We start from the raw sequence: 25,401 nt of genomic DNA on the forward strand, positions 1-25,401 counted from the left end.
CTTGTGATAATGTCTGGAGAGATGGAGACCAGTGGTGTCCCTGCAACACTAATCACTCTCCTTCATCCCAGGGAGTGACGTTGCACTCCGGGGGGCTGAAAGCTGAACCTTTTAACCCCATGGTGGTTCCTGGCAAGCCTGGAGAGGCTAAGTTACAGCTTGTTACCTTCATTTATGAACATCTGCCGAGTAAACAAATGCCCACCAGAGCCTCCCCATACCGGTGCCCACTAGTCTCCAGCAATTGGAATTGCAGTCATCTTGAATAAGAATGTCCCACTGGGAAGAAATGAAATGACACCAAATTAATTCTGAAAGTAAGCGTTTAACCCTTTAGAAATGGGCCGGGTCCATGGGGCCACGAACAACTGATTCATTCAGATGGTGCTTCCTGTGTTTATCTGGCACTGAGGTGCCTGCTGACTTGGAAGCACTGGCTATCCATTCAGAAAACACTCACAGAGCACCTACTAGGTGCCAGGCACTTGTTAGGCCACAGGGACCCAGGGGAGAGCCAGGCCCACTCTCTGCCCTCACAGAGCTTATGGTCTAGTGATGAAACAAGAGAGGTGAGAGGCGGGACAAAGTCCATGTGCTCTCAGAGCAGAGACGGCGGAGGGCTGCCAGTGAGGGCATCCCCAAGGAAGGGATGTGTAGACTGAGCTCTGAGCACGAAGGAGGAGAGATGCGGATACGCGGGGCAGAGGGAACAGTGGAGGACACAGGTAAGGGGGAGAGTTGGGGATGGAGACTCACGGCCAGGGGAGCTCGTCTTCAATGCCCCATTAAGGAATTGCTTGTTCAAAAGACAATGGGACTCCATTCAATGGAAACATGGTGAGACTTACATTTTGAGATGATTCCAGCGGCGGTATAGAGAATGGATTAGAGAAGGCCAAGAGTGAAGGCCTGGCAACGAGTTTTAGGATGTAATTGATCTACTCCAAGTGAGATCTTCTCCAAGGCAGAATGGATGGGGAAAACTGGGACCAAGAGAGTTCATAGGAAAAGATATATGGATAGTCCATACATATGAAAATATGCTTATTTTCACTCAGAAGTATGAACTGAAACTCTCCTGAGACTGTCTGTCACCTGAGAGACTGACAAAAGCCCCAGAGTCTGACAGTACTCACTCAGGGGGAAGTGAGTTGGGGAAAACTAGGCATTCTCCCATGTTACAGGTGGGAGTGCATGACAGTACAAGCCACGTGGAGGAGAATTTGACAATCTCTAACAAGGTAGGTATTTCCCCATAACCCTTCAGTCTCATTTCTGGAATTTAACCCTGAAGATACCCACTCCCTCACACCGAAGATGAAGCATCCCTTGTACCTGGTGGTCCACAGCAGCCCCGTTTGCAGCTGCGACATGATGGGACCAAAGCACTGCCCTTCCATGGGGGACCCAGTGAGCGGATTGTGAACTGGCCACACAGCCCAGGGCTTCGCAACCACTTCTCAAAGATGAGGACTCTGTTCATCAGTGGAAATAAAAAGCAAGGTATGTGGAGAGCATAGGTCTGCTATCTTTTGTGTAGGAAAGAAAGAAAATAGAAACCTACATATGCATGTGCTTATTGCTGTGGGAGGGATAAAAAAAGGGAAGCTAGAGCCGAGGCTAAAGGAACGAGCAGGGATGGGTGGAGGAATACAAACCAAGTATACCTTTTTGTATAGTTTTACCTTTCAATTAGTAAAGAATTTACACATTCTAAACCCATTAAACCTGTAAAAAAAAATAAAAATATAAGGAAAGAAAGAAAGAATTTACACATTTAAGAAATAAAATAATGGAAACAAACCCTCAGTGGAATGCAAATAGAAACAAGCAAACCTAACTGTACATCAAATCCATAGCATGATTTCAAAGAGGAAAAAAAATACAGGTAACTTTTGAATCTGGCATTCTGTGTACCTGAAAAGGATGTGTTCTAGGAAGGAAAGAAGGGTGGGAAGAAATCCTGAACTTCACTTAGGGGGTTTGTGACTGGCGGTGGCATCAGTTTAAGAATTATGAAATATCGTCTGTGTATTATAGAAGAAATTTGTAAATATGTTGAAATTGTTGAGAATCAGGATGGTCAGAGAAAAAGAAACATAAATATGGAATAAGGGGAAGTACAGATGAATCCTGTGGTGTTGGATTTAAGTTGGAGGTATTAGTCTACTTGGAGGCATTTCTATATAAAATTCCTTAACTGTGTTCATTGAAATGGCCTAGAAGCATGATTTTCCGTAGAAATAAACACACCCAGTTCTTGGATCCTGATTGATAAATACGATTCCCCACAAAAAGAGACCAGGATTACTTCAAGAAATGATTGATTCCAGGGTTTGGTTAAAGAGAGTCAAAGGTCAGCCTGGAATGCCTTGTGCCAGAAAGCAAGGGAGTGCTCACAGACAAATGGGGACGTGTCAAAAGGACAGGAGAGCTGTGCTCACCAATAAACAATGTGAGCATCCAAAAGAATAGTGACAGTAAGGAATTGCAACACATTGAATTAAAGAAAAAAATCCATGAGTCCAAGTAATACTCAAAAAATGAAGTACAGACAGGGAAAGATCCTCTTCACAGACGAATGCCAGCTAATAAGTATCGAAGAAACGATGGAATTTTAAAATCCCCATTTTCAACCCCCAGTGTAATTGCAGATTCAGGCAAAAGCCATCAACTTATCAACTGATGATCCTAAAGGTATTGGGTGCAAGCGAACCCCCCATGGCCAACAGTGGACGAACCAGCAGCAGGTGCCCTAATATGACGCAGTGAAAACATCCATCCCTTGGGCTGTGCTTGTGCAAAACAGGTTTCCCCTGAATCTGATAGGGAGGAAACAGACATATGCAGAGTGGGAGACCATCTAAAACATAACCCACCTGGGCTCCTCCAAAGAATCAAATGGAAAATAGACAGTAAACAAAAAGTGGAGGGACTGTTCTAGATTAAAAGAGACCAGAGAGACATAACAGCCAAATGCAGTGTGTGAACTTGGACTGGATCCTGGAGTTTTTAAATTTGTTAACAGCCATGAAAGGCATGTGGGAACAATTAGGGAAATTTGAATATAGACTCTATACTAGAGGAAGAAATGTTTGATTTCTTAGGTATGCTGACATATCATGCATATGCAGGAGGATGTTTATATTTTTGAGAGATATTTGTTAAACTACCTAGGGCTGAGTCTCCTGATACCTGTACCATATTTCCAAATGGCCTGGGAAAACGGAGAGAGACAAGACACAACAGTGGCGGAATGTTAGCCATCAAAGCCAAGGAATGCACATGTTCATGAACCTCTTCTTTCAACATTTCGTTGAAACGTAATTTTGAGAATTTTCAAAATAAAATCTTGGGGCAACAATTAGCTCTAATGCTTCAGGACACCCAGTAGAAGAGAAATTTCAAGCCTTGCTGGCAAGGGTTTTGTGGATGTGTACTTCACAGTGCACAAAAGGAAGTAGGCGAATTGCTCTGGTGGCAAGTCCTCCATGCCCAGGTGCCAGGGGACTTCCAGGTGTCCAGCATGGGCAGCAACTGTGATCACATTGCCGTTTGCTGACATAGCAAACACTGGAGAAGGAGCCAGTTTTAGGGGGAAAGGGAGGTGAAACATTCCATTCACACAGATATCCACAGACTCCCAAAGCCCTCATTGGCCTTGGGTCATGAACCCTTCATGTAGAAGATGGAGCAGAGAGTGTAGGACATGGACAGCACAGAGGAGCGATGGATAGAGGAAAAAGAGGCCACAACTGGAAAGAAACAGCCAGAGAGATGGGTCGAACCCATAAAACGTGGGTGAAGCCACTGACACCAGGAAGAGGGGTCCAACACTGCTGATGTCACTGAGACATCAAACACACTAAGGACCCTGGTAACTGTGGTGAAAATGGGTGTGTACAAACATGGATTTTACCCTATGTGACAGCGCAGGGTCAACTCAAAGGGTGAGGACAGAGTCAAGATGCACCCAAATGCCTTGTGGCATCTCCAGGGCCACCAGCCATACCTCCTGCCCTTCTGATTCAGAGCCTCTGAAGTCTTTACAGTATGCAGTGGGACTGTCTCCCTCCCACAAGGCTGCCTGGATACCCCCAGAGAGTGCAGCATTCTTGGCCCCATCCTTCCTGGGTGTTTTTTTTTTTTTTTCTTGTTTGGTGCTTTCTAGGGAGGACGAATGCCTAGGCATTTGTAATGTGCTCTTTCAAAGGAGGGCTGTTTGATGTCAAAGCAGGACCAAGAACCAAGAGATAAGAGATCAAAGGCCCTAAAAGCAAGCCCAAACCAAACCTTAAAAGCAAGAGAGATAACATGGGTAATAACCATAGCAGGACATTTATCGTTTTGGCAGAGATGATCAATGATCACGCAGATGGGAGAGCATAGCTAGGAGATGGAAGGGGCAGGAATCAAGTTGGCCCTCTCAACTGGCATCGATTCATCAGAATGAGTCAGTCACCTGTCAACAGTTTGAGAAACTCAATCCAAAGGTGGTTCTGCTGGGTTGGAAAAATGTCCCACCCAAGACTGACCAACTTCATCAGCATTTCTAGTCTGCCATCCAATTGCCTGGAGCCATATGGACCTAGCCAGCAGAAAATAAAATAGTCTCTCATGCTTGCCTCCTCCAGTTACAGTGTACTGCCCACTGCGGCGGGGAAAGCTGAGAACTTTTCGTTATCTAACACATTTGCAAAATTCGTTGGCTTTAACAAACTGTTCTCCAAACACCTGGCCCGGACACTCTCCTCTAAACAGCATATGCTATATCATGTTCAGAAAGTGTTCATAAGCTCTCACTTGCCTTCAGAAATATACATCAACTGTCAGAAAAAAACTTAAAACCTGTCTTGGCTCTGGCGAAACGGTCACTTCAGGGAAACACGCAAGCCAATTTGGTCAGACTTAATACGTTTTAACAAAACCCAGGTGAAGGAATCTATCTGGAAAAGCAGGAAGGATCTTACAAGAAGCTCTGAGAATTCTCCCCAGAGGAAAAAAAAAAAACGTGAAACCCGTTGTACCACGGTAGAAGCCATCTTGAACTTGCATTTCTCAAATGGGAACTTTCACATAACCCTAATCAAAAATTGTGATTTCCAAACGTCTTGAGATTTTGCGGCTTTCTTGCATTTTTTTCTCCTTGTGTTGGAACCTTCAAGCTTTCTCCTAGAGGTAATTTAAAACCCATTAAATCTGCAAGTCCTCTCCAAAGATCATGGACAAGAACATCAGAGAACCTACTTGAAAACTCTCTCATCTGTATTATTCTGAATGTGAGACATGAGGGACCCCATTCCCCATGTTTAAGAGAAACTGTTCCTTATTCTGGCAGGATCTGCTCTGTTTTATGTGCTGAGGTGCAAGGCCATGTCTGCAATTCAGGAGCGCTCCATTTAACATGTGCAAATACTCACTAACATATAGGCATGCTTTTTATAGAACCCTTGTGTTCCCAAGTTGGCTTTAGGTTTGAAACCCTAAGCTTCAGGATGAAAAAAGACCAGGCACTGAGTCCTTGCTAATAATAGGGTTCACCTTCCCCAGCCTGCAAGAGCCGAGAGCGCTGTTTAGGAGTGGCGTTCACTGTGGGGAGAATCCAAAGGACTGAACAAGGCAGCAGCCTGAACAAATGGGGATGCTCGAAGTACTGCTCGCCTGCCTGGAAAGCTCCGTCCGCCATGCCCCCTCAACACACAAGGATCACACGTGTGACAGAGAAGGCACACAGGTGCTGGTGTTTGGAGTCCACCTCATGAGCTAAAGACACATACTAGCTCCTTAAAGAGAAGTTCTTGGAGCTCATGGCTCAAGTTCAACCCAATTAGAAAATGGTTCTTGAAGAAGAATAAGCTAGTGGCTGTGGCTTTATAGAATCTGAAGATGTTCTTAAAAGCCTACCTCCAAGCAGCTGTGAAAATAAACCAGTGCTCCTCGATGGGCTTCATCCACGTGCGAGACCACCCCAGAACCTGCCATGGTGGGCCACTGTTTAACACACATGTGCCAGTCAACACCCAGGGGACAACAGATCCACAAGGGGGAACTTTAGTTCATGCTCCCTCGGTGACATGGAGATGGCTGACTGACAGGCAAATGCAGAGAGAGCAAATATAAGTTTCGACTTTCTGGGCAGTGATCTCAGTACAGAAACGGTGAAGGGGGGATTTAAGAGGGTCTTTGGAACGTGTACAAAATCTTTTATTCGCAGGCCCCGCATCTCCCCAATAGAAATAACAAATCCAAAGCGAAGTTCAACACATCTTTTTATGTACAAACGGTTGGTGGTACAGATGGAGTTACATTTTATAAGTATCTGCAGCAAAGCTCCTCAAAAAGATGTGAATAAAAACAACCTCACCACACAAAGGGCCTGTCCTTCCCCAAAAGTGTTAACTTCACAAGAGCCTATTCTTAGCCAAACACTTGTGGGGCCTCCCGGGAAGGCCAGGGGCACTCAGGGACCAGGCAAGACCCTTCCCATCTCCCCAGAGAGCCGAGGTGACTCGAAGGTCATCTGTTGCCCAGGACCTGGGAGTGATTAAACTGTTTATTCCCAAGACCTCAGTCTTCTTTGTCATGCTGCTGATTAAGCTTCTCTCTGTTTCCTGGCTGTGGTTCAGAGGGAGGGAGGAAAGGAGCCTACAATAGTGTGAGGAAGTAAAAAACTCTGGGTATTTTGATAAAAAACACTTGGTAATCAGTGTAGCCCTGTAAAGCCAATGTATCAAAACCACCAGAGGGAAAACCATGATTTAGCCTTGCAGAATCTACAGACAAGCGTTTTTTTTCTTTTTAAGGAAGATAATTACTTAGCACCAATTTCTCTCTCTCCGGTGATTTTTCCTCGTCCTTCCAGCCCTCGGCTGTGATCACCGCAGAGCTCAGCTCAGCGGCACTTGTAATCAGTAACACAGCTGGCCAGGAGGCCGTGCAGTCCCACACCACAGAGCAAATGGTACTCTCACACCAAAATGCAACGCGCCTCGGGGGCCATCCCGGCTCGGGGAACACAAGTAGCCCCACAGTCTCCTCCCGGGGCTGCTCTTTGGCTCTCCGGGCCCCAGGCGCTTCACTCAAAGCGACGCAGATGGTTGTACAGTGACTGGACGTAAGTGAAGACACACATGGGGTCCGGCTTGCGGCCCATCACCATCATGTCCTCCACCTCGATGAGGCGCTCGCAGTTGGCCAGGTTCCTGAAACACAGAAGCCCCATCAGAACGACGGTACCCCCCGACCAGCCAGCCCCGCGGCCGCTGCAACAACGCCATCGCCACTGCTGATGGTTCCCAGACTTACGCAACTTATTTACGATTTAAATAGACTGACTTCAATTATCCAGTGAAATCCAATTGCTCTTAGAAATGTCACCAAATTAAATCCCAGTAAAAAAGGAAATTTTCTTAATTTAGTCTAATTTTTATTAATGAAAATTTCATTTAAAAATTAAGGTTCATTAAAAAATTCAATGTATATAGGCATACATAGAAAATAAGCATGTAAATGTAAAATGTAAAATCAGTAAATGTAAAATGAATAAAGTAAAAAGATAAATTCACCCATAGGCCTCCTAAAAATGTTCATAAACTTGTACAATGACCCACAGTTAGCGAGAAATTTTTCATGATTCAGCACACACATACATATATGTTTCATGAAAATATTGACCCCTTCTACTACCGATATCTTCCCTATAATTCATTTTGATCTCTCCCCTCTCCCTTTTTTTTTTTAATGCCAGTCATGAAACACTAAACTGATTTTACTAACTATAGATGGGTCACAGCTTGAAATTTAAAGTTGCCTAAAGTCATCTTATGACTCCCCCCAGGGCTCTGTCTTACATTCTGGGAAACACTGGTTTGACTTTGGGCCCACGGGTACACATGCACATGGGAACAGGGGGTTTTCTCTGGTCTGGAAAGAAAGTTGCTCTGGGCTGGGAGGGGGCACAGGCCCCGGCTGCAACGTCTGGGAAGGCAGGCATCTGCCATGAAAGCACATTCACTGTGCATCTCAGCGCTGAGCCTTGAAATCACAGCAGAAGTCCTCTGGAATGCTGAGTGACACTTCCCCTGCATGCCAGATATGGCTGGCCCAACGTTTATCAGGCAGAACCAAAAGGGCCTTGCGACTGCACTTGCTCCAATCATCAGTGTCCTTCCTTCAACAGCTGTGCACACTTTTGTAGTGACAGGAAGTCCCCAGTGTTTTTTACCCCATATTGATAAGTGCGTGACTGTCAGGGTTCATTCCCCAGCTCCACCCTTACAATGACTTCAGGCAAGACACTTCACTCCTCCTGGCCTCAGTTTCCCCTTCTGGAGGAACAGCCGGTTTGCGGAGTGGTTATGAGGATGAATGAGTTAATCTGGCAAACCAAATGGGACAGTGTCTCGCACATGGAAGGGGCGATTTTTATGGTTGCTGTTTTTATTATCATACCTCACTCTAAAAAGCAGGGTGGATCAACAGGAAAGAGAAGCCCAAATCTGAAATCTAAATAGCTGGGTTCAAATTCTAGCTCTGTCCATCGCATCACCCTCTGTGCTATTTCCTTGGCAGAAAATGAGTCTCCCACCTCTGTGCCTCCTCCCAAGCAGACTTGTTGGGAAGCCTGTATGTCTTCATATGCCTTCTACCCCAGGACATGGGAGCCAGTTCACAGGGCTCACACAGCACTTTCCGTGTCTAAGGACTATCTGTTAAGTCCAAAGACAAAGACTGTAACATTAGCATGGGGGCCAGCTTTATGGTGCTGGCCAGATGCCAGGCCTCCTACCAGAAACCAAATGTCAAGGTGAAATGGAGACATCTGTCCCAGACCCTGTCGCCACCTCCCCCTCAGTTCGGAGAGGGTGGCCTGTAAAGGAATGCAACAGCTTTGTGGGCTGGTGAGGGGTCTGGCCCAGTGCTCAGGCACCTTGCATCTCAGGACAGCCCGGGGCAGGGCCCGTGTCCAGGGTCAGTGCTCTGACAAGGGCGTGCAAAGCTTTGTCGATGATCAAGGACCAAAACTCTAAGTTCTTCTGACATGCGCTCACCTTCCTGATAGCTCAACCACCTAGCATCAGGTGGCCACCTCCTCACCTGCAGCCTGGAGAGCACCTGCCCCTCCCTCCCTCCCAGGGCTGCTGCTGTAAGAGGGCCCCAGGTGAGTGTGAGCAGGCTCTGCACATGTGCCCAGGGCATTAGCAGTGGTCCCAGCAGTCCCCCACATTAAGTGAGGGCAGCACTGAACCCCGAGCCTCAGCCTTGGAAGAAAACTGAAATGCTACCCTCACAACCCCATCAGAAGTAGGAGCCACCTCTGCAATGGCCCTGCCTCAGCTTGCCTGCCTCCAGGTCCAAGTACGGGGTGCTGATTTCCTCTGAGCACAGTATAAATCCCTCTGCAGATGGCTCTGGCCATGAGAAAGGTTTCCCCTTGTTTCTTAAGCTATTGTGCCTGTTGGTACTTTCTACCTATATTGCTCCCAACAGGTTATTCTCAGTCCAATTTTCCCCCACAACAGAGCCTTTCACATGTTGAAAGAGAATCTTCACATCACAATCTTTCCCCGAAACTAAGTATCTCTGGTTCCTTCACTGCACCCTGAAGAGTACCTGGGACTCTCTGCTTGCAGCTGGTTCTAGTTTCTTTCTCTCCCTCTTCATGGGGGGCACTCAGAATTGCTGGCATGTTCCAGGCATTTTGCAACCTGTGCAGGGACAGGGAGCTGACGCCCTTCTTCATCTAGAGGCTGCATTTAACCTCCAAATAATGACATCCCTGCCCCTGTCCAGGCGACAAGCCTTCAAGATCAGGGTGGTAGTCAGGATGAGCCCTGAGCCCTTACCCTGGCGCCACCCTTCCTACCCAAACAAGGAGTCATGGGCGAGGTTCCAGCTTCCCCTGCAAACAGCCAGGGGACTGGACCACAGCCCACCTGGTCCCCACCACACCCCAGCTGGCTACGGCAGAGTAATGTCAAGATTCCTAGAAGCTGCAGACAAGGGTTGAATGAAACTTAGGAGGCAAGATAAAAGAAAAGGGTAATGATGACCAGTACTGGCTTCCATAACAATATTTAAATCTCAAAATATTAAAGATCCCAATTGCCTTTTTTCCCAACTGGGGTATAACTGACATGTAACATTTTTTGTTTTAGGTGTGTACCCAATTGCCTTGGAAAAAAAAAATGCCTGCTTTTGTAAAAGTGATACAAGCTTGTTTTAAATAACTCAAACGACACAGAATAGTCCAAAGGAAAAAACATAAATTTCAAATGTCACTGCACAGCAAGAACCAGGATTAACATTTGCCTAGTACCATTTTTAAATGTATTTACTTATTAACCCCATCTTGTCTGGGTTTGTAAAAGGTTTAGAGAGTTTTTTCCTGCTCCACTCTGTTGTGATCTTCCGCCTCCATGGGATTGGCCTGGAAAGGAAATGGAGCAGGGCTTTGAGGGGTTATTTTTATTTGTTTAAGCCTTGTGCAGATGCAGATGCCAGGGCTGGTACTATGGCCTCCTGTCTGGTTTTAGACAGAGACACATGGGCACTACAAATAGCCTGGAAGCCCCTTCTGCTCCAGCGTAACCTGAGAGCAGGACACATTCCCCTTAGGGCAAGTGCGAGCCTCTGGCCTCATGTCCTGTGCCCTGCCAGAGATGTGCTGAGGAAGGGGAGGGCAGGAGCCGAGGGTCAAGTGCCACCGCAGACCCTTCCATAATAGAGGCCGGTCCTCCCACCCTGCCAGCCCTGACCACCTGTCCTACATGGGGAGCTCACCCTGCTGTCAGTGCACCACCACACAGATCAGGCCACAGAGACGTCTTTGAGACCCTAAAGTACTGGCAGGAGGGGCAGCACAAACCACTTTCACTTCACAGGCCTGATGCACCTTTGTGCTTTTAAGGTACTTGCTCACAGAAGGGTCTAGAAATATTTCCTTCCTGATGTGAGGTGAACCCACTGTGTGGAGGCCCCATCCATGTCCTCCTTTCCCTTTCCCTCATCAGGGCCCAGGCTGCTCCTGTTCCACAACACCTGCTCCGAAACTTGCCCTTCTTAGTCTTGTCCTGCTGCCGGAATGGCTGCTGATGTTTTCCAACCCCCTGCATGTCTGCTTAGCTTCTGCTGGCAAACCTAAGGACTATCTGTTAAGATGTAGGTAGTCAATACCCTCAAGCAGGTGTCCAGATTTTTTCCCAGTTTTTCTAATCAGTCTATTTTCCAAGAAACCAGGCAATCCAAGCTGCAGTCCTCCCAAGGGGCCTCAGGCAGGCCTTCCTCAGCCCTCTCCTACCTGCAAGATAATCTCCCCGGTGACTCACGAGGGGAGGCACTTTCTCAGACTCTGAGCACAGTCTCTCCAAGCACAGGCCTGCTGTGGGCACCCCTCCCTATCCCCTCAGGTCAGCAGAAAAGCAAGAACTCATCTCAGGGGCCTGGCAGACCCTCTACCCCTCCCAAGCCAGGAGCAGGCTCAGGCCACAGGGAGAAGGGCCCCAGTTTTTCACCCTGCTGTTTGCTCTGGGGAGGAGGGAGGCAAAACCTTGAGCAGCCTCCACGACCACCCCGCCAGGTTGGGAATAGAAGAAACATCTGTTTGGAGTTTGGAGGCTCCACAAGCTCCAACTTTGTGCTGGGAAAGCACTGCTACAAATCGCTCTCACCCCGGCTCCCGAGGGAAACTGTGTCCCCTGCAGGCTGGGGCACAGGGCCACCACCCCGTGGCCCAGGGCCTGCACCTTCCTGCCCCAGCCTTGCCTGGTCCAGGGCTGCAGATGCACAAGGCAGCCAGGGCATGAGCTGGCACCAGCTGGCCCACCAGACTTGATGGAGCAGAGCTCTGTAAGCCAGCGTGGCCTTACCTAGCTGGGGTGGGCTGTCGGTGCCCACGTCAGGACCCCAGCTCAGCATACTATGGCAGTCTGATTTTTGACGGCTGCCATTTCTAAGCTTCAAGCAGCTGGGCCTCCTCCTGGTGGGGAGCCCCTCCCAGCATCATGCTGTTACACTTGGCCCTGCCTCGCCATCGTCTGGATCCAGTTGCAAAACACACCCCATCCAAAGCTGTTTCTACAATTAGGATGACAGCTAATCCCAAGCAGCCAAGAAAGACAAGGCTTTTAAAGTGTACAAGGAGTTCTTATGACTCCAAGGGGGCCAAGAGCCCAAGCTTGTCATCTGAGACAGCACAAGAGAGGCAATACCAATATTCCAACAACTTAGGCCAGGAGCTCAGAGCCAGGGTCTCCATTCTGCCCGGGGAGTGAGAGCTGCTACTCAAGAAATGGGTCGCTGCCTCGGCTCAAGGCAAAACCTCCGTACCAACTCTGGTCCCCTGGCTCTGACTCCTCTGGCAGGCTGTGGGGGACTGGGGGTGGGGCTGGGAGGCTGCACCGAGCATGCAGGCAAGGCCTCGGGGAAGGGTTCCTCCAGTTCAGCAAGCCTGTAAGAGCACCTCCTGGGTTTGGGGACACAGACAAAAAACAGAGGTGGTGTGGCGGGATGGATGGCACAGGCTTAGGGCACAGGCACACAGGCAGGCGGGCGGGAGGGAAGGACCAATGTTCCCTCCAGGACACTCAGCTCTGGGGAGGCCTTCCTTCTCTTGGACCTTCATGCCCTCAACTCCATGAAGATTGGCTTCAGGCAGCCCTGAACACCCTTATCTGTGTCCCATGCCTGCCCCAGGGGCCACGGCGCACTGCAGCAATGGCTCCCCTGTCCTCTGCCTTCTGACTGGTGCTGAGGGCAGGAGAGTGAGAGTAAAGCTTCTGCACAGCTCCCCCCTTGCCAGGTCACTGTGAGCAGATCACCTCCACTACCGCACAGCACAGCTCCTGTCATCTAGCCCTCTCCAAGCAGCCCTCATCCCCAGTCAGGCTGAACACCCGCGGGCACCACGCTTGCCTGGCTCCATTCCCACACCTTTATTAAACTCTCCTCAGCTAGGCTTGAATGTGCCCTGCCAGATCCCTGACTTGACCCTGCTTTGCCACTCTCCTGAGCCCTGGGGAGTCCTCAGTCAATAGCCAAGTCCCAAACTAGCTTCCCAAGCACCTCCTGATGCCAGAATCACCCCCACTTAATCTTTTCTCAATGGGTGGGTCTTAAGAAAGTAGACAACTTTGTGTCAAATGCTAGAACAATGTTTCGGGAAGCAAAATCTACTTACTGGAGAGGTTTTTTTAAACGTCCTCCCCAGCAAGTGCTATTAATTCCCTGCTGATCACCCATAGCTTGTCCAGGCAACTGTACCTCCCCCAGCCCTAAGAGGACAGCCTCAGTGCCCGGGGGGGACCCCCACGCCTGGCTGGGCACCCAGCAGCAAGGGCAGGTGCACTGAGAAGAGCTCCCGGCTCCCCAGGGGGCGCTGTGTGACCGGGCGCAGGCCGGCACCCTGGGGCACAAGTCAGGCTCTGGAGCTGGGCTGGCAAGACATGCCACACTCACTCAGCCATGGTGAAGGCCAGCTCGAAGTTCTTCTGCCGCTGCATGGGGCTCAGGGCACTGTAGTCGAAGGCGTCAGGGAAGAAGGAGTGGACCAAGGCACAGAAGGCCATGCCGTCGCTCCAGCTGGAGGAGAAGTTCTGCAGGTCCACATGCTGCAAGAAAGGAAAGGTCAATGCGGGGGAAGGGGACAACGCACCCCCCTCAATTTAGCCCCACAGAGCAGATGCTCCCAGGCCCTCCCAGAGGCATGCCATACCCCCAGCTCAGCAACAAGCTGTAGCGGCCAGGCTCCCCCACCACTCTCCGCCATAAGCACAGGAGACCAGCCTGCTCAGATCCAGATCTGGGGATTCCTGGGATTTTTAAGCAGAGGCTGCAGACATCTAGGGACCAGCTGCAAAGGCCTGATTTCTCTAGCTGCTCCTGCTCCACCCCAGCCTCAGGTTCTTCCCCTGGCCAGGGGGACAAGAGCTTCTGGCTGGGGGCCCCTCACCTGGTAGCCGATGGTCTTGCTGCGGCACCACTCGAGCAGGAGCTGCTTGATGCTGCTGGCACTGGCCACACCGAAGCTCTGCGACCGCTTCAGCTTTGCCCGCGCCTCTCCTTTCCCCCTGCAGAAAGGGGGCAGGCCTGCTGTGGGGGCTGCCCCTCTGCCCCATCCCCTCAGAGAGGCAGACGAGTCCTCAGCCACTCCCAAGCCGCCAGGAAAATGCCCCCACCTGCTCCGCTCACCCAGGGGAGACACTCTGCCAGTCCAGCCCCATGCCAGGTGCCATGTCCAGGCAGTATGAGCCCTGCAGAGCAGCTACACACCCTCCCTTGACAGCATCTGGCAGGACCAAACCCCTTCCGGCCTCCAGGCCCCGTTTATTCTCCATGCTGGGCATCAGGGTCACCTGGCAATCCTAGGGTGGGGGACCTGAGCCCACACGCCCCTATGCCCCTGCCCTCTGCTTGGAACCCCTTCCCCTTCCATTCTCCCCTCCCCTCTTTCTAAGCCTCCCTCTGAGGCCACCCTCCCTGGTGGCTCCTTCCTAACCCATAAGGATGGTTTCCTCCACTGGGCCCCAGGGATACCCTGACAGCCGGGATCAGGTTGTCTGGCTCAGGCTCCCTCCCTGGAGTCAGAGCCTGGGGAGCGTGACTGGGGTCATCTTCATCACACGGGCCTGGGCCACACCCTGCACACGGGTGGCACTACCACCAACAGCAGAGTGGATAAATGTGCAGAGATGGATCATGTCTCCAGTGCAGCAGGCTGAAAGGTGCATTTAGACATGATGGTACCACTGTGGCACCTCCCAGCTCCTGCCATGCATCCAAACTGCCCTTCTGTCTCCCCAGTCAGGCCCAGAAACCAAAGGAACTATGGCCCACAAAGCCTCCACATGTGGGGCTGGCCTGGGGCACCTCCAGGAATGAGGGAGCGGGTAGGGGCCCTCATCAGGTCTGGCCTGGCTCCCTGCCACAGCCTGCCCTGTGGCCCAGGCCTGACCCGGTATCTTAAGGAGAGGTCACATCTTGGGGAACTGCCCCCTGGGGAACAGGATGAAGCCAACTGTGCCAGGCTATGCTTGCCCTACCCCAGACTGGGTCTGGGTCTACTCTGGGGCCCAACCTGGCCTGGGGATGTGTGTCCGTACTTGCCCGCTGTGTTCTGCTCCCACTTCTCAAACAGAGCCTTCCGGGCCTGCGCCCCCGAGGTGCGGGGCAGTGTCTGCGACCTCACCAGCTCTCGGCGACGCTCCCCTGGGCGATAGGCCTGAGTTGTGGCTGGCGGTTGTGGGGATGGAGGCGACTGGGGTGGGGTCGCCAGCAGGGGGCTGAGGACAGAACCACTGAGTCAGGAATTTCAGTAGCTCACACAGGCCACAGGGTCCCCTGGACCTCTGCGGGTGAAATGAGGCAGGGGCAGGGGCCTGGGGTGGCAGGCAGAAAGGAAGCACCACCTCCAGGCCCAGACCGGTTGGGCAGGTTTCTGAACTGAGCAGCTGGGAAGCCCAGCCAGGGAGGGAGAGTGCACCCCCATAATCACCCCCTGCCAGGTGTCTATGCCTGGGGTGGGGGGTGGGGGGTGGCATCCTCCTTGGGCAGAAGGTGGACCCAGAACCAGCCCCACCAGGACAGGCCACCACACAGCCCCACCACCACTAGATAAGACCCCCTTTGTTTTCCCCCCAGGAACAGTTTGCCAGTAAGTCACAATTCTCCTTTTATTAGTAAAAGAAAAAAAAAAAAAGGCAAGCCGGCCTCTGGAGGAGCATGGGGACAGCTGCAGGCCAGGAGGAGGCAGTCACCCCAGGGAAGCCCACGCAGACCCGAGCCAGCCTAGGCGGTTCTTCAGTCCACCAGCAGGAAGCACGGGGCTCTGAGGGAGCCCAGCCAGTCAGGGTGGATGAAGACAAAGTGAGACATCCTCCTCCAGCCTTCCTCCATGGAGACCGAGACACCCCTCCAGTCTTTTGCCAGACTTGCTTTGAACGGGCCACAGAGAAACCAGCCTGCAGCTGTATGTCTCCAAACAAAACTCTCCAGCAAGCACCACTGCCTCGTCCCCTTGCTCAAACCCCACCCACCAACACAGCCACCGTGGCTCTCCAGGGGCAGCACAGGGAGCCCCTGCAGGTGGTAGCCAGGGTCCAAAGCAAAGCCCGTGACAGCTGCGGAGCGCAGACCCCACCCTCTGGGAACACACACCCTGACTCACCTGTCCTTGCTCCTGCCTGCAGCTGCTGCCGCGTAGCCAGAGCTCAATTGTGGGAGAGAAGAGTTCCTCTCTGTGGGACAAAGGGAGGGAAAGAAATAACGAAATAACGAACCCTGGATGCAGGGAGGGCCAGCCACTGCCCGCCTTGCTGCCTCTGACTCGGCCCTATGTGGTTTCCCCAGCATCAGCCCGTGGACGGCCAGGAGCCCCCCAGGCAGCTGGCCACGCCTCAGCCACGGCCCACAGTCCAGGAGAAGAGGCCGGGAACAGAGAACAATGACATAAAAGAGGTCTTTGAAAGTGTTCCCATCCTGTTTCTGAGAGCACAAGGCCCAAGGCCCCTTGTGCTATGGATCCAGCAAATACTTTGTTCCAGAACCCCCATTCTGGAAGCCTACCTGCCCCTCCCCAGGACACACCACTGAGACCTGACCACAGGCCCAAGACAGGCCAGGAGGGCCATGCCAAAATGTGCAGGTTAAGAGGCTGCCTTCTAACCACAGCCTGGACCTGTGTTCAAAGCCACGGTCATCTCCCATGGGGGATAATGCTATTTCATGGGCTCTCCAGGAGAGGAGCTGGGCAGGATGAGCCCCGTGCAATGGCACAGACGGCTAGGGACAGGGGTCACAGTGGCAGGTGGAGGTGGGGCTGTGGATTGACCCAGGCTTCCTGACTCTTACCTACTGCCCAGTCCCTGCCCACCCTCCCATCTCAGTGGGATCTGCCCCCAGGCATGCTCTCTTGCTCCTACCGCTGGGACTGGGATTCCAGGGTGTGGTGGCCTCACTGGGGTTCAGGCTGAGCCCCCCCAAGGTGGTGGCAGATGTGGGCGAAAGAGCTGCAGCTGAGGTCTCCCCAGAGAAGCTCTCGGAGAACCGCGTGACGGCCGTGACTGGCTGGTGAGGCAGCCCCAAGGAGAGGCTCACGGGGCGAGGCTTGGGGGTCTCTGGTGCCAGGAAGGTGTGGGCAGCCCCAGGGGGTCCATCGCCTGACCCTGGAACATGTGACCAGCAGGGTGTTTGGGTCAGCCACGCCATCCACAGGAACCTCAGAACCCCCATGAGGGCTCTAGCCTCTGGGAACCCTCCTCCCACCTCCTCCAGGAAGGCCTTCCTGACCTCCCCCACTGAGAACGTCTCGATGCTCCAACCAGAGTTGACACCTGCTCCAATTTCCCCTGCTAGCCAGCTCAATAAATACTAGTTGGCTTGTCAGTCCCCTCTCTATCCTGGTCAGTGCTCAGACAATTCCTCAGCTCCTGCTTGCATTTCTCCAGAAACAGGGAAGCTCATGACCTTTCAAGATCTCCTGTTTCCCTCTGTGTTTAAAATTCCTGCTCACTCTGGGTGAGACTGCTCTCCTGTTGGGATTCAGGCTCAAGTCCCCCATCCCAGTCGATGAATGGCTGGGCACAGATGCACGGCCAAGACCTACCCAGCCACCCCAGTTCTGCCGCCAGACCGTACCTGCCCCTGGCTGGTGCCCGTTCTCGACGATGCACGAGTTTGAGGTCCTCACCTCCAACTCGCTGGCTTCATCATGGTGATCCAGGCTCTACAGGGACACAAACACTGAGCGGCTCAGTCGCCTGGGCTGGCGGCCCACCCACAGAAGCACTCTCCAAAGTCCCTCTTGGTTCTGGCAGGGCAAACAACACTCACAGTGGAGAGAGCAAACCCCCAGGAGGTACCAAAATGAGCCAAGAACACAGAGCAAGCAGGGGTAGACCCAGCCTCAGTTAGCTGAGCCCCTGGAACCATGCAAAGTAAACACCACCACTGAGCTCAGCCCAAAGCCCAAATATGCAAAAGATAAAAGTGTGAGATGGAGGATTCCTTAGAAGTGTACGAGATGGACCCACCCTTCCTCCAGGCTGGACCGGAAGGCCCAGGTTGGGAGAGCCTGGCCTCTGCTCACTCCAGCTGGGCAGGCCAGTGTGCCTACCTACGTGGGAGCAGCCGAAACCCAGAGACACACAGTCCCCTGAGGCCAACAACGGCACTCAGCACCCCCACTGAGGACTTCCCTGGATATGGGGTCACAAGATTTGCCTGGATGTCTGGAGTATAAGGCCTGGTTGGCTCCACACGGCCCCTCCAGCCCTCTGGGCTGCAGCAGTAGGCAACAGGGGTGGGGATGGGGGGAGGTGCAGAGAAAGAACGAAGATGGAGAGCCATCAGGGAGCCTGGCATCCTGGCTGTGCCACCAAGCACCACATGACCTGGGTCGGTTCATGGCCCCTCTGGGTCTCAGTTTCCCTGTTAGAGATACAGGAGCAGGCTCGCAAGTGCCATTTGAGCATATGCCAAATGTCAGGGCATCTAGGCATGCCACTTACGCCAACTTGCTTCTGAACTCCCAGGAAGGTTCTACCAGCCCCATTTTACAGATGGGACCTGAGGGTTCAGAGAAGGGATGTGCACTGTTCAAGGTCACACAGTGAGAAACTTCTGAAATTTGTGGACAGGAGGGACGATTCAAGCATGGCCCTGTCCCTCTCACAGTAAGGGAGGTGTGGAGGCTCAGGGGGTCTGTAAGGCTGGTGGGGTCTGCCTGCAAGAAGGGGATTGAAGAAGACCCCTAGCAGGGGCTCTACTAAGAGCCCAAGGTGGGTGGCTTAAGAAGCTGGCCACACACCTCTCCTTGATGCCTCCAGGATGGCCCACTTGTCGACAAGGCTCCCAGGTGACAAAAGCCCATCCCTGGCCCCTGACAGCTCAGCTACTCCTATAACCAGTGCAAGAGGTGGCCACCCTGCCATGGAGGTATCCGTCTGGTGGGGGGCTGTGCAGCATGAGGGCGTATGCCTGAGACAGCCTTCATCCAGCCCGGAAGGTCAGGGAGGGCTTCGCAGAGGCAGGCATGCCCGAGCCAAGTCTATAGTAGGTCAGGTGGACAAGAAAGGGAGGCTATTCCCAGCAGAGCAACTAGCGTCTGCAAAAGCAACAGACGTCAAGGCACAAAACATTCCAATCCAATGGCTGGAGAGGCACCACGCAGCCCAAGAACTTGGTCTTGACTCCTTAGACAAGAAGGAGCTGAAGGTCATCAGCTCTATGTTTTAGGAACATCCTTCAGCAGCCAGCAACAGAGTGGCATGGAAGGGGGAGACCAGCAGGACAGTCACCTACTAGTCCCAGGTGGGGACATAAAGGGGCAGTAGGAGGGAGAGGGATGAGGACTCAGAGTTCTCAGGAGAATGAGTGGATGTAGAGGGAGGGCAGGACACATACCTCCTCCAAAGCTGAGCTTCAGGCCTGACTGGCTGACCAGGAAGGACGGGGACATGTGGGAAAACAGGGATTTCAGTTTGGGACATGATGAGTGTAAGGTGCCCCTGGGGCACCAGGGACTTGTGGACACAGGAGGCAGCTGGGTATTTAAGTGAAGTTTAAGAGGAAGGACAAATGATGGGGAAACAGGAGTCTCACATCCAGAGCACAGCAGAGGAAAAGCTGGTCAGGGGCTGATGGGACCTGGGATGAGGCAACACCTTCAAGGAGCAGAAGAGACTTCTGCCAAGAAAGACGAGGAGCAGCCAGGGGGCAGGAAGAAAACCAGGAGAACCTTGAGAAAAACAGGTGGACGCATATCAAGAAGGCAGGCATGTCAGTGGCATCCAAAGGTGGCCTCGGGTCAAGGAAAAGAAGGTCAAGAGGAGGTCTAGAAAGCATCCATTGGGTTTCTCAAAAAAGAGGTCACTGGGGATGGTTTAGGAACTGAATCAGACGCAGGGTGAGGGCAGGAGGTGGCCTGGGGAGAAGTGGGGAGAATGCAGACAGCACAGTAACTTTAGCCATGAGGGGAGGAGGGAAAGGGGTCTGAGGGGTTCTTCCAGATGGACGAAGAGGTAAGACAGTGTTTACAGGCTGAGCGGAAGGCTCCAGCAGGGGAGAGGCCCCTTTGGGGGTGGGGTCCCTGGAGAAGGGAGAAAGGACAGGACTCCAAGGCCTGCCTTGAGGTGGTGACCCCTCAACTTCTGGTTCAGGAGGACAGAGGGGAAGGGGCCAGGCCCAGTCTCAGGAACATGGAGAAGGAAGGGGACATCTGTTGGCACCCCAGAATTGGGGGCGGGCAACACTCCACTAGAGCCACACCACGGATTCCTTGAAGGCAACTCAGCAGAGGGAGGAGAAACAGCCAGGCCATCCTGAACCCCAGCCCCCACCTGTCACCAGGGCAGCTCAGCTGTGGGGTCTCCACGTTCCCCCTCAGCCCTCCCCTGGTCCAACAGGTTCCACAGGTCGAGGCAGGGGCCTGGAGGGACAGGCTGATGTGAAACCATTTTCCCAGGAATGTGGGTCTCTATGGGGGGACCCTACAGATGCCTGCCCCTACATCTTGCAGGTCCCCTACTCCCCACAATGCCCAAGGGGACCAGACAGGAGGGGTGCAGCTGGGGTGGGGGCTGAGCCCAGACCCTCAGGTCCTGATGGCCTCACACCCCCTTCCCCAAAACTGGAACTACTCCTCACCCAAGAAGAGGTCTCTGCCCATGCGTCAGGCCAAGAGGCTATTCAAAGACCACCCTCCAACCCATCATCACACAAGCAGGGGGCAGGGGGGGAACTAAAGGCAATAGCGAGTCAAGGTCTGGGGCTCGGGTCTCCTCCCCAACCCAGGACTCTGTCCACAAAGTGCTCTGGCCTTCCAGAGGGCAGAGAGGACAGCTCAAGACAGACCTGTCTCCCAGGATCTGGGAGGTGAGCCCAGCCCCCACTGGACCTGTCTTAAGCAGATACCGGGGAGGGAAAGGGGAAGAGGTGGGTAACCACCCCAGAGGAATCTTTGGGGATCATGGAGCCCTTGTCCAGGGATCCAGACTGGATGAGCAAGCACTTCTCTCTGTCCCCAGGTGTACCTGTGGGGGCCTCCACATGCTTTCCCAATATGCTTCCCTAGGGGGGGTCAGCCTGCTTCGGCCACAGGGCAGGAACCAGGCCGCTGTGTGCAGGGGCCGGACAAAACCCCTGGAGAGCCCTAGGGATGGGGACTGGTCCTGCTGAGCTGGCCCTAGCACCCCCGAGATGCCCGTCTGTGCTTTGTTTTAAGAAAAGGGAGCTCCTTGACAGGCCTGGGAATGTTAGGGGAGAGGCGGAGGATGCGATAAGTCTGATTTCAGGGACTCTGGGAGATGGGGCCCTCTCCTGGGAAAGTTTTCAAACACTTTTGTAAGGGCAGGAATACTGTTCCGGGTTCTCAGTGCCGCCTGACCCCACACGGGCCCATGCGAGGACGTGGTGGTGCGCCCGTGTGCCCAGCATGGCCCGTGCACGGCCAGAATCCCCGTCCTGAGACTGCTGCCTCACCCGCCTCCTCGCTCACACCATGGTTTTTAAGACTCTATTTCAACTTCTCCCTAAGGCATTCACCTCTCTTATCAGAGAGTGTGTCTGGGAAAGGAAGGCCGATAAGGTGAGTCTGGTTTCTTTCACAGTCAGGCCTTGACACCAAACTCCTGGCAATCATTCCTGAGGGACCCCACTACCTTGGCCATGGGGACCCAGTGGCTCCAGCTCAGCCCAGGACACTTCCAGGGAACAACTCTGGCCTAGCCTCCATGGCCCAGCCTGGCCTCAGGCCGCCACCACCCACCACAGGCCCCCAGCCAGCTGCCTCCACCCACCAGACCACAGCTGCGGCTCTGTGGACACTTTTGTGAACAGATCAGGCTGATTGTCACTGTTATAAGTACCAAGTCACTCAGAGCAAGGGGCCCAATAGGGCCAATCCCCCTTGCTTTAGATACAGAGACACTGAGGTCCCGCTGGGAAGAGATTTTCCCAAGGCTCACAGCAAATACTCCAAAAGCAGCTCCTGTCTGCTCCAAGGACTCGGGGGCCTCCTACAGGAAGTCCTCTCTGATTACTCATACCCCACCACCCTGCCCTCTCCCTCCTCCCAGAGCCTCCCTGGCCACTCCTCTGTTTCCTCACTACCTAGCAAGATCAAGTTTTGTGCATTTGGAAATGGATTACCTGATCAACTCTTTCTGCACTGAGTTCAGGACACATTTATATACTGAGTATGACCCACCTCTAATCTCTCAGTCCCCAGTTTGAAACAGCGGGAAGAAAAGGGGTCTCCAAATCTCGTTGCTTATTACAGATGGGCCTCCCTAATACCTGCCTCACCACAGCCACCACTGGCTCACACCCAGGACCCCCTGGGACGCGGACATGAAGTACAAGAGGCCAAAGGACCAGGAGCCCCAGCCCAGCTGACTCCTTCCAGTCTTGCTCCAGAGCCCTGATTCCATGTTTGTGGCCAAGCCACCAGTCACACCCTGCTGGTCCCAGCACACCGAGTGGATGGCTCTACACAGCCTCCCTCCCTGACAGAAACTGGCTAGAAGCCTGTGTCAGCACCCTGAGAAGTGGGCTGCAAGAGAAGTGGGGACCAGGGCTTCTGGAGTCAGGCAAGGCCAGCTGCCCCAGGCCCCACTGGAGACCTTGGTCATCCCCCGCCTGCAGTGCTCACCTGTGCTTGCGGCCCACCTCACCTTGGGCCTCTCTGAAGTCCACTACCTACTCCCCAAGTGTGTCTCCACCTCACTCCCCCAATGGGCTACAACATTCTGCTCACCTCCAATCTCTTCTTCCAGAAGGGTACCCTCTCTTGATTTCTAAGAGTGGGCTCTCTGGGGCCCCCTAGCTCCCTGGCAACTCCTCTGCCTCTGCCCAGGGCACCTGCTTCACCCTCCACTTCTGCACAATTGCCCTGAAGCCCTTAACCACCCTAGAGCTTCAACTGCCACTCTGCCTGATAGCTCCCTACCTTCAGACCTTGACCACTCTTGGCACAGCAGATCAGTGACTCCACCTGCTTGGGGCCAGCTTCGCCTGGATGTCTCAGAGCCCCTCTCCCTCAGCATGACCCAAACAGAACCTGGCATCTCCACCAGACCTATGACCCAACAGTCCCCAGGCAGGGCTCCCCTCTCTGCCTCCTGCTCACATCGAAGACTCTCTCACTGGCTGACTGTCCCTCAGGGACCTCTCTCTAAGGCAGCCCCAGTTCTCCATCCACCCACCACTGCCCCAGCTCTCTCCCTGGACTATCACAACCCACCAGCCACCCTCAACCCGCCATCTGTCCTTGAGGGAGCTTGGCCCATACAAGGAGGGCCCTGTTCCTCCCCTGCCCAGCGCTCCACCCCCATCACCCCCATAACCAAGAGGACTAGCACACCTCAGCTGATAATGGCCAATTCTCACTGAAAAAAGTTAGATGACTGGAGAGGATCTTCTCATATATGTACTCTGAGATTACTGTTCTTAAAACCCAGGCAGCTGCTTCCATGAGCAGACCCAGCAGCAAATGCATGTTAAAGTAAAACCTCAGAAACAGCCGATGACACGGTTTATTAGGCACGTGTGAGCTCACAGTGGTGATTTTATACCATGCCCATGCACTGTGTCATACTCTTTGGATGGATTTAAGTGCATCCATATTTGCAGACACTTCACACAGAGCACAAGGGCTCTGCCACCAGCACAGGTTTAAGAACCTCACCCCCGGGGACAAAGCCCAAACTCCCTTGCCTGGCATCCAGCAGGCCTTCTCAACTCACCCCTCCACTCCCACACCCACCGGGCTCCCCTCTGGCCAGGAGTCCTGTTAGCCTTGCTGAGCCTGCCCCGACAGCCCCCACTGCAGCAGCAAGCCCTAGGCCTCCAGCACAAAGCCTTCCCGGGACACCCACTGGGAAGGGACTCTGGCTTTGGGAGCAGACTGCTCTGGCTGCCTGCACTGTTGGTACTGCTCTGCCTGCCGCTATCTCCCACCCAGCTGGGACCTCCAGGGGTTAATGGCTCATCTGATCCCTCTCCTCCTGGCCCCCTGAAATGCAGCCCAGCCCACATGGGGGATCTGAATGCCTGGTGGACTGAACCACTGGAGGGACAGCAGGTGCAAACAACTCAGACTCAGACCTGGAAACCAACCTCAGAGCACATGGCTGCGTGGGGTGGAAAAATCCCACTGAAGGGCCAGTGCACACACCAGGTAAACGCCCTATCCTGCCTCTCCGGGAGGCCCCACGCTCAGGGGGTGAATGCACGACGCCCGCCTCCACCCTCCCACCCCCCTAACGCCGTGTGGGCCCCTGGCCACTCACTGACCCCAGGAAGCTAGAGATTGCTCTCTTGTCTCTCTTCATGGTAAGGGATTTGCCCCCCTGCGAGTTCCCAAACCAGATCGTGCCCTCTCCCCAAACACGCACACAACAGGGGCCTGAGTTCTCTGTCTCGGTTAATTAATAATGAGAACCGTCAGGCCTCAGTGAAGCAGCAACGCAGGGGGCGCGTGAACAGAGGTGAGGACTGCTGACCATTCCAACACGCTGGCGAGGCCCAGGCGGTGCTGAACAGGCGGGGCGTACCTGAGCGCCCAAGGCCTTAGTGTCCTGGGAAAGAGAGGGGAGGGAGGAAGGACTGGGGCAAAAATGGCCTCAGTTCCCAAGAAAGGAGTGGCCCGTGACAGGTGCAGCGGGCAGGCTGACAGTGCTTCTCTGCCCCTCTCCCACTGGATTGGTGGCCGGACCCTCAAGAGCGAGTGCTCGCCGCCAGTGCAGGCGCAGCCCCCAAGCCAGCAGACACTAGGGCGCTCGCACTCCGGGTGGCATCCGGGCGCGGAGACCCGCTTCCCCGGTGCACGAGCACAGGCACCCACGCGCTGCGCTGCCCGGGGCTCACCTGGCTGCGGCCGGACAGCGAGAACGTGGCGTGGCTAGCGAAGCGTGAGGTGCCCAGGCGGGGCGCGCGGTCCCGAACGCTGGGCGCGGGCGGAGGGCTTGGCGTGCCAGGCGTGCCGGGGGCAGGGGACAGCCCGGTCGCCAAGCCCAGTGCCTCCACCTGGCGCGTCAAGCGCTCAAGCTGAGCCTGCAGTCGTTGGTTATCGCGCTGCAGCTCGGCCACCGTGCGCGCCAGAGGACCGGCCAGGCGCAGCGCCTCGGCGACGCGCCGCTCCACGCCGCGCTGCAGCCCCTGCATGTCCTCGTGCAGCGCGCGCACCGCGCCCTCCAGCGCCGCCTCGTAGCGGCCCAGCGCCTCGCGCACCGTGCGCGCCTCCTCCGCGTCGGGGGCCGGCTCCATGGCTGAGCAGGGCGCGCGGGTCTGAGAGCGGGCCTAGAGCAGGGAGAAGCCGACCTCAGCAGCTCGGCCGCAACTGGACACCCGCGGCTGGGTTTGCCGGAGGCGCGGAGGGCGGGGCGGAGGACGGAGGGCGGGGCGGGC

General features: G+C 53.9%; 1 protein-coding gene across 1 annotated transcript; it reads right to left on the minus strand.

Annotated features, from left to right (window-relative positions):
* Positions 1-6,252: 6,252 nt before the first annotated feature.
* SMTNL2 (smoothelin like 2) lies at positions 6,253-25,356 on the minus strand. Its single transcript, XM_036896113.2, has 8 exons — positions 24,862-25,356; positions 17,632-17,719; positions 16,917-17,159; positions 16,163-16,232; positions 15,099-15,278; positions 13,949-14,066; positions 13,456-13,607; positions 6,253-7,202 (listed from the first exon to the last, which is right to left on the minus strand). Exons 1-8 carry the CDS (start codon positions 25,258-25,260, stop codon positions 7,076-7,078), a joined length of 1,377 nt encoding a protein of 458 aa, XP_036752008.2. The 5' UTR covers positions 25,261-25,356; the 3' UTR covers positions 6,253-7,075.
* Between the last annotated feature and the right edge of the window lie 45 nt (positions 25,357-25,401).

This window comes from Manis pentadactyla, chromosome 4, assembly GCF_030020395.1.
Source record: "Manis pentadactyla isolate mManPen7 chromosome 4, mManPen7.hap1, whole genome shotgun sequence".
Lineage (NCBI taxonomy): Eukaryota > Metazoa > Chordata > Mammalia > Pholidota > Manidae > Manis > Manis pentadactyla.